This window comes from Capronia epimyces (genome assembly GCF_000585565.1).
Source record: "Capronia epimyces CBS 606.96 chromosome Unknown aczIQ-supercont1.2, whole genome shotgun sequence".
Classification (NCBI taxonomy): Eukaryota; Fungi; Ascomycota; class Eurotiomycetes; order Chaetothyriales; family Herpotrichiellaceae; genus Capronia; species Capronia epimyces.
This window is the reverse complement of record NW_006912905.1, coordinates 2446545-2460621: the sequence shown is the minus strand read 5'-3', so window position 1 is coordinate 2460621 and position 14077 is coordinate 2446545. Positions and strand designations below refer to the sequence as shown.

Genomic DNA, 14077 nt, shown 5'->3' with positions numbered 1-14077 from the left:
AAGATGACTTTGCGCATGGACCGCATGGTTGGCCACGGTCACATTTCAACTTCTTGCTCACGCAACGAAAGCATGACTTTTGTGCTGACCTCTTCCGAGATATGTATGCTTGGTGAGCCGTCCGCAGGTGCCGAAGCAGAACATCATTGCGAGAGAACTGGCGGCCACATTCGCCGCAGGAGAAATGCTGACGTCGAGCGGGAGGAAGGTGAGACTGGATATGGCGAGCAAGATGGCTGGGACGAGCCACAGTGAGGTGGCAGTCCGGGCAGCTGAGGGTCCGCGATTTCTTCGTAGTGGCCTAGAGAGAGGTGAGTCAGTCGTAGTGCTCAACAGAAGGGCATTCGTGGAAGCGTGTGAGGAGAGCGGCCGTACCATGTCAGAGCCTGATGTGGAATATGCTAGGCATCAGGCCTTGAGGAACTACAGAGCGCATTGGGGACAATTGTCCCGGCTCACTCTTCCATATGCCAGTCTAGGTGCCAGTGGTGGTGTTGGGAGATCGCAACAATTCAAAAAGTTGTGGAAGCGCCGCCACCACTCAACGTTCCACACTATCCAGCTTAGGCCTCCTAAGCCCCTAAGCCCCAACGCTACCCCGAATAATTGAGGCCGAACGAGAACCTGGGGAAGGGCGCCGGTGACGAACAGTTAAGCCAGTCAAACCAGGCGCCCCCAAGGCCTCCTAAGCCTCCTGCTCCATCACCAGCTTCTGCCCAAGCTCATGCTTCAGCCTGAGTGACAGCCATTTCCGCAGTACTCCAAGCGAGTCCATTCTGCAGCAATTCCGTCTGATGCGGAATCTGTGTCTTCCATACCTGGTGGCAGCATGATCAACGACGGACTTTGGCAGGGTCCAACGCGCCTTGGTACTCTCGAACCTTGTCGACTTTATCGATTTATCCCTATCGGTTCTACCCTCATGCTCCTGCCTACCTCCTCGGAGTTCGTACGGTCGGCCTACCTCTAGAACCGGGGAAAAAGAAGGTTGAAGCTGCGAGAGACACTCTGAACAGGCTTCCCATCTTCGAAATCGCGGTCCATTCATTTACTCTTCGCTCTGAAAGGGTGTTTCTGTTTTGGCCTGCAAGAGCACACGCTTCAATGATTTTGTGAGCTTGGGACACTAAGAGACTACGGTGTGACAGCGATTGGAAGGGTCTGTTCTGAATTCCTTCGTTTTTCCTGTACCTAGTTTGCCAGGCTAGTAATGTTCATCGGCAGCAAGGCAGCAGACACGTCCTTGTCGATACCCTGTGTCGGTGCAAGTTGTCAGATATTCCTCTGAAGTCCTGCGACTCTTTACACGCAGCGGCCTCCATCAACCTAGAATGACCCTGATCAGCAAAGCATGTGGCAAATATTGGAAAAGAAAAGGGCGGGCATACCTCGAGGTTGACGCCAGTGATAAACTCAGCCTCATCACTTGCAAGGTAGCAGCAAGCGTTTGCAACATCGGCTGGTGTGCTTCCGCGACCGATGGGAATGGTTGAAACAAAACCAGCTCGATTTTCTTCGGTGTCTGGCTTGCCGAGAAACAGATGCGTCCTGCATTTGACATGTGAGAAGAGTCCAAAGATGTCCACGCGATGTAGCTGCACACTCACATTCCTGTGCTTCCCACCACTGGGCAGACGGCATTGAATCGGATCTTCTGAGGTCCATATTCCACCGCCAGGGTCTTGGTGGCGTTGCTCACGGCTGCCTTGGACGCATTGTACCACGTGAGCCCCGGGCGAGGACGGAGGGCAGCAGTCGAGGATACTTGGATGAACACTCCCGGTCTCTTCTGTTCCAGAAAGTATGGCAGAAACACGCTCGTGGACAGGTATATGGACCTGACATTTACATCCATCACGAGGTCAAAGTCCTTGTCGGTGACTTCAAGGGTGGGCTTATTGACATATGTGGCTCCGGCATTGTTGACAACAATGTCAAGACCTCCATATTGGTCTTGAGCACTCTTGAGCAAAGCTTGCCAGTCCTCCCTCAGAGTGACATTGATCACCGAGAATTGGCAACCCAGCTCCTTTGCGGCAGCCTCGGCAGAAGCAGCAGACAGGTCTGCGATGATGACTTTGGCACCTTCATCGACGAATTTCTTTGCGATGCCTTTCCCGAAACCACTGGCCCCTCCAGTCACAATGGCGACTTTGCCTTCAAGCCGCCGCGGTGCCATTTTCCCGTGCTATGAGGATCCTTCGTCGTTGGGTACAGAGATGAAAAAGAGACGGAGAAGACTGACCAGGAATATAATTTGTCGTATGCTGCGACTATCACCGATGAAGAACTCGTTGCGTTGGAGACGAGCATCGTCCCCGGACTTGTGCGGAGTTCAACATCAGCAAAATATTTCTCTGTGTCGCGGTAATCGACTGGAACCACATAGTGCATCAAGTACGTACCGTGCGGCGGCGTGCGTGCTGCGAGTGGTACCTCCGGAACCGGGCCACATTATTAGTGAGAAACTCCATCTTGAGCGTCGACCGTCGACCACCACACACTGCTTTGGAGACCTAGGCCCTTTGCTGCTCATCGCCATATCTTCTGGGATCTGTTGGCTGGTGCCGGGCCGAGAGTAAGAATGGTCGGGAGACGTGCGATGCCTTGTGTCGCGGGGCAAGATCACTGATGGTGTTGGTGATTCCGACCAACATCATCCAGGTTGTATCGGGCTTGCGAACTCATACGGTACCATCACAGCACCTGGAGAGTCTAATCTAACCTCCGCGTGGCTGGGATTGCCATTCTCATCGTGGAACGCCGGAGGCAAGCCTACCGCTTGACGCCAGTCTAGCACATCGAGGCACATCCTGGAGCCGAGGAAGAGAATGCGGGGAAACCGTGTTGGACCTGATCCCTTCTCCAGAGTGCGGATACTCAACACTCATGGCATGATCGTTCAAGTACGTTGTGTTGGTTAAGGAATGCGGTTGAAAGCGCTCAAAAACGAACATGGGCGAGTCAAGCAGGCGATTGATTCCCGCATCCGAGGTGCAGAGACACAACCATGTCGATGACGTCTGGATTGTCGTAGATGGCCAGGTTTACGATATGACCAGGTTCGCACCGACGCATCCAGGAGGATCACAGAGTGAGAAAGGTTGAAGAACTGGTGATGATCGCATACTTAGTGACGAATGCAGTCATATACGCTTACGCTGGCCGAGATGCCTCCCAGGCATACAGAGAGGTTCATGAGCCAAATCTGATCACGGCTACACTGTTGCCACAGGAGCATCGAGGCTATCTCGACCCGTCTACCGAGCTCGGTGCTGGTTCTGCTAACAAGACGGTGCAAGTGCCTCAGAGCCGGGAGCAAAAGCCACCCTTGGACGCGCTGATCAACTTGAATGACTTCGAAGACGCCGCCCGGCAGTCCATCTCAAGGAAAAGCTGGGCCTTCATCTCAGGAGCATCCAACGACAACATCACCCGCGACGCCAACAAGGCCCTGCTTGAAAAGATTTGGTTCCGACCTCGGATCCTGAGAAATGTGGCCACGGTATCTACCAGGGGCAGCATGCTTGGATGTAATGTGCCCCTTCCGGTCTTCATCTCCCCCGCCGGGCTGAGTAAGACTGGAGGGCCGGAAGGCGAGATTGCCCTGAGCCGTGGAGCAGCAGAGACCGGCATCATACAAATCGTACGTCGGTCGTGGTAAGGGGTGAATCATTTTTGAGCTAGCTGACTGTCGCAGATATCTACCAACGCGTCTTTCCCCTTGAGTGAGATTCTCAAAGCAGCGCCGGAGGACCATCCTTTCTTCTTCCAACTGTATATCAATAAAGACAGGAGCAAAACGGAGGAACTGCTACGGCTTGTGAATAGCAAACAGCAAGTCCGAGCGCTGTTTGTCACGGTCGATCTTCCGGTCGTCTCCAAACGCGAGGCCGATGAACGCGTCAAGCTCGAACACTTCCAAGCCAGCGGTCTCAGTGGTTCTACATCCAGCGACAGCAAAGGATCTGGTCTCGCTCGACGTGTGGGGTCTTCGATCGACCCCAGCTTTTGTTGGGATGACCTCGCCTGGCTGCGGCGACAGACCGATCTCCCAATTGTTTTGAAAGGGATACAGTCAGCCGCAGACGCCAGGATTGCCATGCACATGGGTTGTCAAGGACTGATGGTCAGCAACCATGGAGGCCGGGCGCTTGATGGGGCTCCAGCGGCGATTCTCGTTCTTCTAGAATTGCACAAGGAGTGCCCGGAAGTATTCGACCATATGGAGATTTTCATGGACGGTGGCATCCGGAGAGGCTCGGACATCCTGAAGGCCATCTGCTTGGGTGCAAGCGGCGTTGGTCTTGGACGGCCGTTCCTGTATGCACTCAACTATGGCAAAGAGGGCGTGGTACACCTTGTGGACAGTGAGTGATGTTTCGAGCACTCTTGTTTCTGACTGTCTGACTTGTCTTCTCGTGCACAGTCCTCAAAGAGGAAGTGGTGACAGCCATGCAACTCACTGGGCTCAAGAGCCTGGACGAGGCCGACCCAGCCATGGTCAACACGGCAGAAGTTGATCCTCTGGTGTCACATGGCTCCCGCCACCCATATGCACGCAGACGGCCCAAAGTCCGACAAGCCTTTCACTTGTGAAGCTTGGAAAGCTTGACCTTCCCCATCAGATCTCCCAGTGGCCGGGGCGGCAAGTAACGGGCAGATGAACTGGTTCAACCAGCATCTCGTGTGGCAGGAACCATTCTGGTGGGCGAACGCGCCCGTGCCATAAGCTGACTTGCCTGGCAGCGACAAAAGATCCAAGGGCCGCAACGCCAGGATTGAGCTTGGACGCAGAGTGCGAGGGTATGAGATTTGCACAATGGGAAAGCCGCCAGCCACGCGTCAAACATGACATTCTCCTTGCGGGCATGGCCACGTACGACTGCAACTAGATGGCATTTTGGACTCGTTCGTATAGGAGGTGACAGAAGTATCGCGATATTACTCCGAGACATGTGACAGGCACCTCACAGGTACAGTAAAGTGGCAAGCAACACAAGCTTTCCAGCCTCAAGGCCGCTGCAAGCTCCTCAGGCCTTGCGAGCCTGTAAGATGAGGAGCTAAGGACGAGCGGCGCTCTTAACTGCATATGTACGGACGGATACGAAGTCCAGGTACAGTACGGATCTGTCAGTCTCGAGCCTACCGAGGCTTATGGTCCCAGGGGCTCGAGGCTAGGGGCCTTTGGGCGTTAGGGTTCAACCCTAAGCCTGGGCCTAGGGCTTAGGGATTCCCCTAAGACCACGGCGGTATCTATCTCTGGCCCCAAGGCTCACTCCCAGCAGGCTGAAACCCACCCAGCCCCTTTCTGTCCCTCCTGCTCCTGCTCCTCCCCACCGGCTCCTCGATCGTCCAACCCACCACCACTGCCACCATCTTCCCGCCACACACATCCCCTCTGCGTCAATAATGAACCATCATTATTCACAGTGTCGCCATCGCCGCCGCTTCTCACCTTGTCACATGCCAATGCGAGTGGTGGGCGCAAGGCAAGATAGGAGACAACGTCAGACCGTCAGCAACATCCTGTCGCTCCATGACTTACGGTACCCTCTGGTACCCGCGTTGGAGATTTTCTCGACTGGTGACTGAGTGCAGTACTCTTGGTACATGACGCAGCTGTCGCCACATGGTACCCGTACTCGTACTCTTACGATCTCCGTTCCTGCCAGCGAACGCGTCGCGAAGGGGGACAGTGCTTGACAGCTGTCAGGTCTTATGGCCAAACCAGTCACTTCTGTCGTAGTCCCTCCAACTACACAGTCCATTCCTTGACAAGCCAGTCCTAGCACTCGATCTCCCCACGCGCAGACAGTGGCCTCTGGTCGGGTCCAGGGGCTTGCATGGTCTCTGGGAGGCGTGATTTTGGTCACTACTTACAACAACTCTCCCGGACATATGGTGGCTCCCATCTAATCGGCCAGGTCCGTTTTCTGATGAGATGAGGTTCTGGGTCGTGCAATCTCGTTGGATTGCCGATCAGGGGCACCGCCTATCGGAGGACGCACCATACCCAGCGAGATGGCTCTACGGCTCCTCTATCTGGCGGTATGTACCGGTTGTTCGAAATGGACAGGCGAACTTGAACACGGTCATGTTGTAGTGGTACAGACTACAGAGTAAGCTTCTCCTTCGACGTCGCGACGTCTCCGTCGCGGCCTTGCTCATGTCACAGGTCGGTCAATGCTTTGACACGCGCACTGGGCTCCCTTCCAGCCCGGCTGGCAGCTGCAAGTGCGTTACCGTCCCATCCCCGTCCTGCTTATCCTGGTAAAGTACTTGGTAGGTACTTCACATGAACGCCCGTCGGGCGAGTCCTTCTTTTGATTCAAGTCTTCGTTGCCTCCCCTCCTTCAAGTCTTCTCATTCCCGGCTGTTTGGTCATGAGTCCAGCAAAAGATGAGATTTCCAACATGCCCTTCGCGCAACCCTTGGAAAAGGGTCCTCTGTCCATGAGGCAATTGCTCAGCTTGAACATGCGCCCGTTTTTCTCCAAACGGGTATTAATTACATGCGCTACCCTTTCCGTTTTGTCTCTGCTGTTTCATCATGCACACTACTTGCGTGAAAGCGAAGTGAGTTGCTGCCGTCGAGTACCGTACCGTACCGAGTGCTGACCATGGATACGGACAGTTATTAATATCCTCCGAAGTCGAGCTATCGCCGGCACCTGTATCTGGGCCTGACGCCGGTCAAAACTACGAAGGACGGGGCCTGTTCCGGCCGATATGGGTGGACGGCTACGACAATAACGGGATCCCCGGGGGAGAATATCTCGGTCGGAACCTGTCGTGTGAGTCGTTGGGACATTCGGCGGAAATTGGGGTGCAAGAATCCTTTTTCCTCCACGACAACTTCGTCGAGATCGCGGGTGAGCTGGATTCTCACCCCATGGTCGATTATGTGCCCAGCCTGGCCAAATTCGCCGACGGGGCCTTCTCCCTCCAGCAGTTGCTGGCTTCTTCGTGGGATCGGCTGGCCACCGCCTGCGTATGGATGCCTGACCATGGCGTCCATCTGTGCGTGTCACGCATCATCTTCCACCCGGGCGGCCGCCGAGACCGGTGTCGCATCAGTTTCTTGCGAGGCCAGATCTACAGCGAAGACTGGGTGCATCTCGATCGGTACAAGCTGAAATGGAAAGGCCAAGAGATTGTGTTTCCCAAGGTGTTCGACACCGACACGGAGTTCAAACTCGGCGGGCAACTGTACGGGCCTGAAGATGCGCGCATCATCATCGAAGAGGGCGTCGACGATGCCGAGCCGGTGGTGGTGTTCAACATGATCACCACTCACTCCGACTGGAAGCGAGCCATGTGGATTTTCCGACCCTTCTCCGAACAATCGCACATTCTGACCGTGCGAGGGACGGAACGTCCCAAGAAGGAAAAGAACTGGGCCCCTTTCTTCGTGCGAGAGCTGGAAGGGGCGTCCAACTCGACGTCGGAACGCCAGCCCAGCACGCACATCCATTTCATCTGGCGGTTTGAGCCTTTGACCGTTCTCAAATGTCAACTCTCGACCGGCATGTGCGATGTGGTGTTTGAACAGGCCGTCTTGCCCGCTCTGTCCAGCCAGCATGACGACCACGACGGCAGCCTCCGGGGTGGGACGCAGCTGGTTCCGGTTCCGCTGTCCACCAAGAAGACGAAATCCAAATCCCGGTTTGGCTCGCCGAACGTGCAAGCCTTTGTGTCCTTCCCGCGGACCCACGTGGAAAGGGCCGGTGGCTGTCGGCAGGCGGTCTACCGGCCCGAACTGGCCGTGCTGGTCACCAACACCACGCACTTCTATCTGACCTACGCATCCGAAGCCTTGGACTTTAGCGAGGGCATGGTGATGGATGCCAATGCCCTGGCAGACCCTTGTGGCAAGGGCCGAATCATGATCACCAACAGCATTGCTCGGTGGGACCTGGAAGGCCGAGATTCCAACGGTCAGCAAATGGACGTCATGACGCTGAGTCTGTCGGTGGACGACGCCACGGTTCAGGTGCTGCGGGTGGCCGGCATTTGGGATCTCCTACGCGGCCTGCCATCCCTTGCGCGATATTTCAGCCAGGACAAAGTCCAACACATCGATGGGTTCCCTCCAGTCAACGATGTCGAAGACGAACATGCGGACCTTCTCAGCCCCTTTGATCGTTACGAGCGCGCGAATGCCGTGGGATGGGATGTCCGAGCCTGCCTGGAAGAATCTGCCATTCGGTACGTCAATAGCCATGTGGATGCGACCAAGCAAGCCCAGGAAAAAGCGAAGGCGGAAGAAAAGAAAAAGGCCGAGGAGGAGGCCAGGAAGAAAAAGGCTGAGGAGGAAAAGAAAAAGACGGAAGAGGAGGCCAAGAAGAAGGCCGAAGAGGAGACGAAACAGGCGGAAGCCAAAAAGCTCCAAGAGCAAAAGGCTCTGGAGGAAAAGAAGAAGGCACTTGCTTTGGAGAACAAAGACAAGGACACGACCGCCCAGGACCCGAAACAGGCCGCCGACCCAAAAGCCTCGGACGAGCAGAAGAAGAAACTCGAAGACAAAGTGGTGCCCGAGGCAGGCGTGTAACTGAACTCGAACTCGTCAGACGGACGACCTTGCCCTGAAACGAAACATGAACAAGGAAGCATCGTGCGTGTATGTGTACGCATGCCTTGGTTTGTTTTGGCTTTTCTTTCGTCGCGAGCCTTTGACGGCTTGCTGGACTGATCATATATCTATCGGCCTCGACCAGCCACGAAACAGCGTGCGAGTGTACTCGTGACTCATGAATGGGGATCTAGTGATCTGGTGATCTAGGGATACAGTGATCTGGGATTTGGGATCTGATGATCTAAGATACGGTGATCTGGGGAGCCTGGTATTTAGGTATCCAGGTTTCCTCCAGATCCCTAGGGATGTGATAGGGATGTGAACAAAACCGGCTGGCCGGGCGGCCCACACCGACGGTAGATGCCATCGATGCATCCACGGAGTGATGACTTGATTACGATATTTTTGCCGAAATATATATACATAGACATGGTAGATATATTAAATTATGTACATAGATACACGGATACTTGATATTTTTAGGTCCTGTTGCTGTATCTGTCGCTGTATCTGTTGGTCTGGTCTGGTTGGTCTGGTGTAGGTCGGGCTGCTATAGCTTGTTTATTTCCGGAACCGGGAACCTTGGACTTAGTCTTGGATTTGGGCCTGAGCCGGCTGGTATAACTATATAGAATGTATGACGGGAGCAGAGAATGGCCCAGACGATACGAGACTAGTTTTTAGTATGTATAACGAGGAGAGCAGAGAATAATTAGCCTCTTCTCGCCTCTTCTTCCGGTAGTCTATTCTCGCGCTCCGCTTAATTGTAATAGTTAGCCTAAGGTAGATAGTATAAGACTAGTTTGTATAACGAGACGAGACTAGTTTGTATAACGAGAAGAGCAGAGAATGACCTAGACGAGACGAGACGACACGACACGACACGAGACAGCGAGTTGGAAAATATGATATCAAGTGACATAATCAATATAATGCAATGCAATACGATAGATGATGCTATGCAGAACCTAACCTAACCTGACATGACATGACAATAAATCAACACTGAAGAAACCCATGTAGAGACTCCGACTCAGACCCGGACCCGGCCAAGTAAGATCCAACCCAGCCAAGTACCAGTACTAGTAGTGGTAGTGGTAGTGCCAGGGTAGGGCATCAAGGCCGTGATTTTGTTGCGCCACCTTGCTAGAGGGACGATCGATGATGCATCCATGCACCTCGCGAGCGCTGTTCGGTTCCTCGGGCATCTCTTGTCGGCCTTCCAACCATTCTTCCTTTTGGAATCTCCTCTAACCATTCTTCCTCTTGAAACCTCTCTAACCTCCTCAACCATTCTTCCTCTTCGAACCTCCCACTTCCTGCTGACTCAGGGCTCGCAGGTGGCCGGGCGGGCCGGAACTGGCGGCGCGCGTGCGGCGGTAATGTTGATACGAGTCGTTGGAAGGGTTGACGGCCGAGGCCGGGTGAGGGCGATCCGGGTTGGTGGGCGGGTCGTCGGCGCCGCGGGTCATCCAGTTCTCGACGCGGCGGGCGAACGCGACCGAGGGGATGTCGACGAAGCGCCAGAACAGGTCGGACAGCCAGAAGCAGGTGGTGGCGACGAAGCACAGGCCCAAGGCGTAGGCGGTGACCTTCTGCGAGGCCGGCACGGTCTGCCACCACTCCAAATCCAGGTCGACCTCCCACGGGGTCCAGGTGGCCATGTACAGGGTCCAGGGCAGGACGTTGTAGCCGAGCGACTTGATGACGGTGCCGTGCATCAGATACAGCGCGTACGAGATCTTGCCCAGGTACGTGATGAACGGGTTGTTGAACAGCGGGCCCAGCGACGGACAGGTCGCCGTGCTCCACACCACCAGCACCGACCCGATCACCAACAGCGTGTTGTCGATCTTGTACGGGGGCACCCCCCAGCGAAGCAGCAGCGACGGCAGGTAGTTGAGCGTGCGTTGGATCTCTTGCGGCGACGAGATCATAAACACCCCCAGCGTGAACATGCCGATCCACATGGTCTTGTAGACCAGGTCGGGGAGGTGCATCAGTGTCTCGAGGCCGGTGTAGCGGGAGCGCGAGGAGGAGGACGGCAAGGCCTTTTCGACATCACCACCGCCGCTGTTGCTGCTGCTGCCGGCGCTGACGCTGCGGTGCAGAAATTCCGGCAGACTCGCATCCTGTTCCTTGCAGCGCGCGTAGTAGGCTTGGCGGACCAGGTCGAGCTCGGCACATATCATGCCGGCCATGAACAGCGAGACGTACAGGCGGGCTGTGGCGATGGCATAGACGGCTAGGGCGGCGATGGTCAGCATGCGCAACCCGCTGCGCATGCGCGACGTGGTGACCAGCAGGGCAAAGACGGCGATGCTGCTGCGGAACTCCTTGGGGATGGTCCACTGGTGGTCGTCGTACATGAAGTAGTGCAGCACGTCGGTGTCCATGTCCCAGGGGATGGTGCCGCTGAACAGGAAGCCGACGTTGGTCAGGTAGCCGGCGAACTGGGCGCCGAAGCCGTCCAGGTGCTTCGGCGGCTGCTCCTTGAGGAAGACGAAGCTGCGGTACTGCAGGTAGACGTCGGTCGAGCGGTCGAAGAAGCCCATGCTGGTCAGCACGCACGCCACCAAGCTGACAATCATGCACGGCAGGTACAGGCGGATGCCGCGGCGCAGGAAACTCGACGAGATGGTCTTGTGGAAGTCCAGGTACGCCTTGGCCCGCATCAGCCGCAGCGGCTTGACGCTCAGCACGTAGCCGGAAATCACAAAGAACAGAAACACGGCCGCCTTGCCGTACCACAGCAGCCGGATGAACGGCACCCGCATCAGCCACACCTGCGTGTCGCGCGACTGGTAGCAGATCACGTAGTGCTCGTTGAACACGAACAGGCACGCCAGCCCGCGCAGCCCGTCCAGCGCCGAGATGCCCGACTTGGACGGCGTCGTCGCCGCGTGCGTCGTGATCCAGCTGGGGATCAGCGCGTAGAAGAACCGCTTGACGCTGCCCAGCACCTCAAATTGCCCGTACGTCCGTCGCACCGTCGAGAACTCGTACCAGATCGGCGTCTTGAACGATGTCGATGATGATGACGCCGGCGGTAGTGGGAGCGGTAGTGATGGTGGTGACGACGTCGATGTCGATGTGGATGGGGATGTCGTCGTCGTGGCACCGATGGCCGACGAAGGATTGCCGTTTCCGCTCGGGTTCAATGGCGCATGTTCGCTGCTGTCGTCGTCCACGTCGACGTATCGATCGTCATGATGTTGTTGCTCCATGGCTTGATCTGCTTGCTTGTTTGCCTGGTCGGCCTCGTCTAGTTTCAGGCCCGGTTCCTGGTTCCTGGTTCTTAGTTCTCAGCTCTGCCTGGTGGTCAGCCGGCGAAGAGGCACCCAAGTGGCAGGCTGGTGGAACGACAACGACAACGCAACGGCAGGAGAGTGTCACATCCACGGCAGCAAAGAGCTCGACTTGGAACCGAGAGCAAGATGCAAAAAGGACCAGATCAGATCAGAACACCACACCGGCCCAAAGTCAGTCAGGTAGGCAGGCAAGTCAGTCAACTAGTCGTCTGGAGTCCAGTACTTAAGGTTCCCGCCCGCTGCCCCCGGAAGGGAGAGACGTGGTGCACGGGGTCTGCGGAAACGCAAGGGGTGTATGTCAGTGCCTGACTGCCAAGCAGTGGTGAGGATGGTGAGGGCTCGTGAGGCGGCAAGGGTGGCAAGGGTGCTAAGGGTGAGGGTGAGGGTGAAGCTGAGTGTCAGCGTGAAGTGTGAGCCGGTAGCACGCAATGGTTTTGCCGTAGTGGTGGCTTTTGTGTCCTTGTGTCTTTTCTCTTCTCTTGGACGGGGCTGTAAAACCTGAATCCCCTGATTCTGAGGGAGGGCCTATCGCTTAGGACTTTAGGACTTAGGGCTTAGGAGCCCTTATGAGTAGGCGTAGGCCTGGGGTCGTGATTGTGATTGGAGGCTCCGGCCGCCTAGGCTTCTGCTGTTATGTTAGTGTTGAGTTGCCAGATGCAAATGAGACGTAAATGCCTAATACCGTGTGACCAGTGTGTATTAATAACACGAGCTATTCCGGCCTTAGCTTCTTGCCCAGCCCAGTCAGTCAATCAGTGGCGGACACGTCACTTTGAGTCTGGACGTTGTTTCCGTTGAGGTGAGAGGTGAGAGGTGAGAGGCGAGAGGCGAGAACCGGGAGATACTCAGTAGTATGTCGTAGTAATGTGCAGTGTTCTGTCTGGGGAGGGACAGAACAAGTCAACCAAAACCAAAGCGATCCCAGGGCCTCGGTCTGGTCTGACGATGAACGGTGGACGGTGGACGATTGATGCTGGTGGCTTGATGGAATTGGATAGATTGATTGATTGATAGATTGATGGATGGATGAATGGAGTAAGGACGGAGTGCGGATAGAGTCGCGTGAGTCGCGTGAGTCGCGTGGGTGCCAGTCATTCAGTCAGTCGTCAGTGGATTCGATTTAATTGTCTGGGGCCTGGGGCCCCTATTCAATAACAATATTGGCACCCAGGACTGAGGGAGGAGTGTAGGCTCGGGCTCGGGCTTGGGCTTGGCCAAATGCTTAGAAGTTAGGGGCCGTCTAAGCCTGAGACCGGATGCAGGTACCCGCGATCACACTGACTCCCTACCTAATTCTAGCGAGAGCCTTGGGCCTTAGGCCTTATTAGGAGCCCTGAGCCTACTGGACGCTGTAAGCCAGCCAGTAAAGGCAATTGGAGCCTGCTAATCGGTACTACTGTGCAACAATCCCTGGCCCGTTCCAATCCATTCCAATCCAGCCCAACCCTTGGATCCCTGCTCCCCTCGGCCTGCAATCTGCGATCTGTACTCCGTAATCTGTATCGTGGGTGAAGGCGTAAGTCTGCAAGCCTGCAGTGCGGAGGCGAGCCCGAAACGAGATCAGCCAAGCCATGGATCAGCCAGCCATGAGGCAGCCATCCTAACCCAAGCCTAAGCCTAAGCCTAAGGACCACACCCTCAACACCCTCCCAGACCTTATTAGGACTAATAAGGGCTAGGGAGGCTTAGGGAAGCCTCAGCCAAGACAACAGGGGTACAGACTTGACTCTAGACTCCAAACTCCAGAAGTACGTTTGTAGTTAAAGCATAGTCAACCAATCTCGCTAAACACAGCTCTCGCTCTCGGCCTGGGGAACGTGAGCGACATCGCCATCACGACATCGACGTTTCTCTCGTCCATTGAGGGGCTCATTATTAATTGGTGCTTTCTTCACCGGAAATCCTGAATGCGGGATATTCCTGAATTCCAGGGGTCAGGGCCAGTAGTACGCCCTTGGCCCCTGTCCTCCAGTATACTATCCCTTGCTGGGGTGGCCAATCTTAATCCAGCCAAGTCAAGTCCTGCATGTGTAGCGAAAGCGAAAGCGAAAGTGGAGAGCAGGCACAAAAGGGGCCAGGGCCAGGGCCAAGGGTCGGGTTGCAGACAGACAAAATTCTTTGCCTTTCTTCACCTTTGCCGTTTAGCATTCTCTTGATCTGCCGTGACGTGCCGTCGCCTGCCAGACACT

At 55.5% G+C, this 14077-nt stretch overlaps 4 protein-coding genes across 4 annotated transcripts; 2 read left to right on the top strand and 2 right to left on the bottom strand.

The window, feature by feature from the left end:
- Nucleotides 1–1302: 1302 nt before the first annotated feature.
- On the bottom strand, nucleotides 1303–2179 carry A1O3_02691 (3-oxoacyl-[acyl-carrier protein] reductase; the record flags this gene model as incomplete). The annotated part of the gene is made up of 3 exons (XM_007732831.1): nucleotides 1303–1326; nucleotides 1389–1548; nucleotides 1608–2179. The coding sequence occupies 3 exons, from the start codon at nucleotides 2177–2179 to the stop codon at nucleotides 1303–1305; spliced, it is 756 nt and encodes a 251-aa protein (XP_007731021.1).
- Nucleotides 2180–2955: 776 nt separating this feature from the next.
- Nucleotides 2956–4599, top strand: A1O3_02690 (L-lactate dehydrogenase (cytochrome); the record flags this gene model as incomplete). The annotated part of the gene is made up of 4 exons (XM_007732830.1): nucleotides 2956–3094; nucleotides 3147–3646; nucleotides 3701–4370; nucleotides 4430–4599. The coding sequence occupies 4 exons, from the start codon at nucleotides 2956–2958 to the stop codon at nucleotides 4597–4599; spliced, it is 1479 nt and encodes a 492-aa protein (XP_007731020.1).
- A 1817-nt stretch (nucleotides 4600–6416) lies between these two features.
- A1O3_02689 (uncharacterized protein) lies at nucleotides 6417–8553 on the top strand (the record flags this gene model as incomplete). Its single annotated transcript, XM_007732829.1, has 2 exons — nucleotides 6417–6578; nucleotides 6637–8553. 2 exons carry the CDS (start codon nucleotides 6417–6419, stop codon nucleotides 8551–8553), a joined length of 2079 nt encoding a protein of 692 aa, XP_007731019.1.
- A 1310-nt stretch (nucleotides 8554–9863) lies between these two features.
- Nucleotides 9864–11804, bottom strand: A1O3_02688 (uncharacterized protein; the record flags this gene model as incomplete). Its single annotated transcript, XM_007732828.1, has 1 exon — nucleotides 9864–11804. The coding sequence occupies one exon, from the start codon at nucleotides 11802–11804 to the stop codon at nucleotides 9864–9866; it is 1941 nt and encodes a 646-aa protein (XP_007731018.1).
- Nucleotides 11805–14077: the final 2273 nt, after the last annotated feature.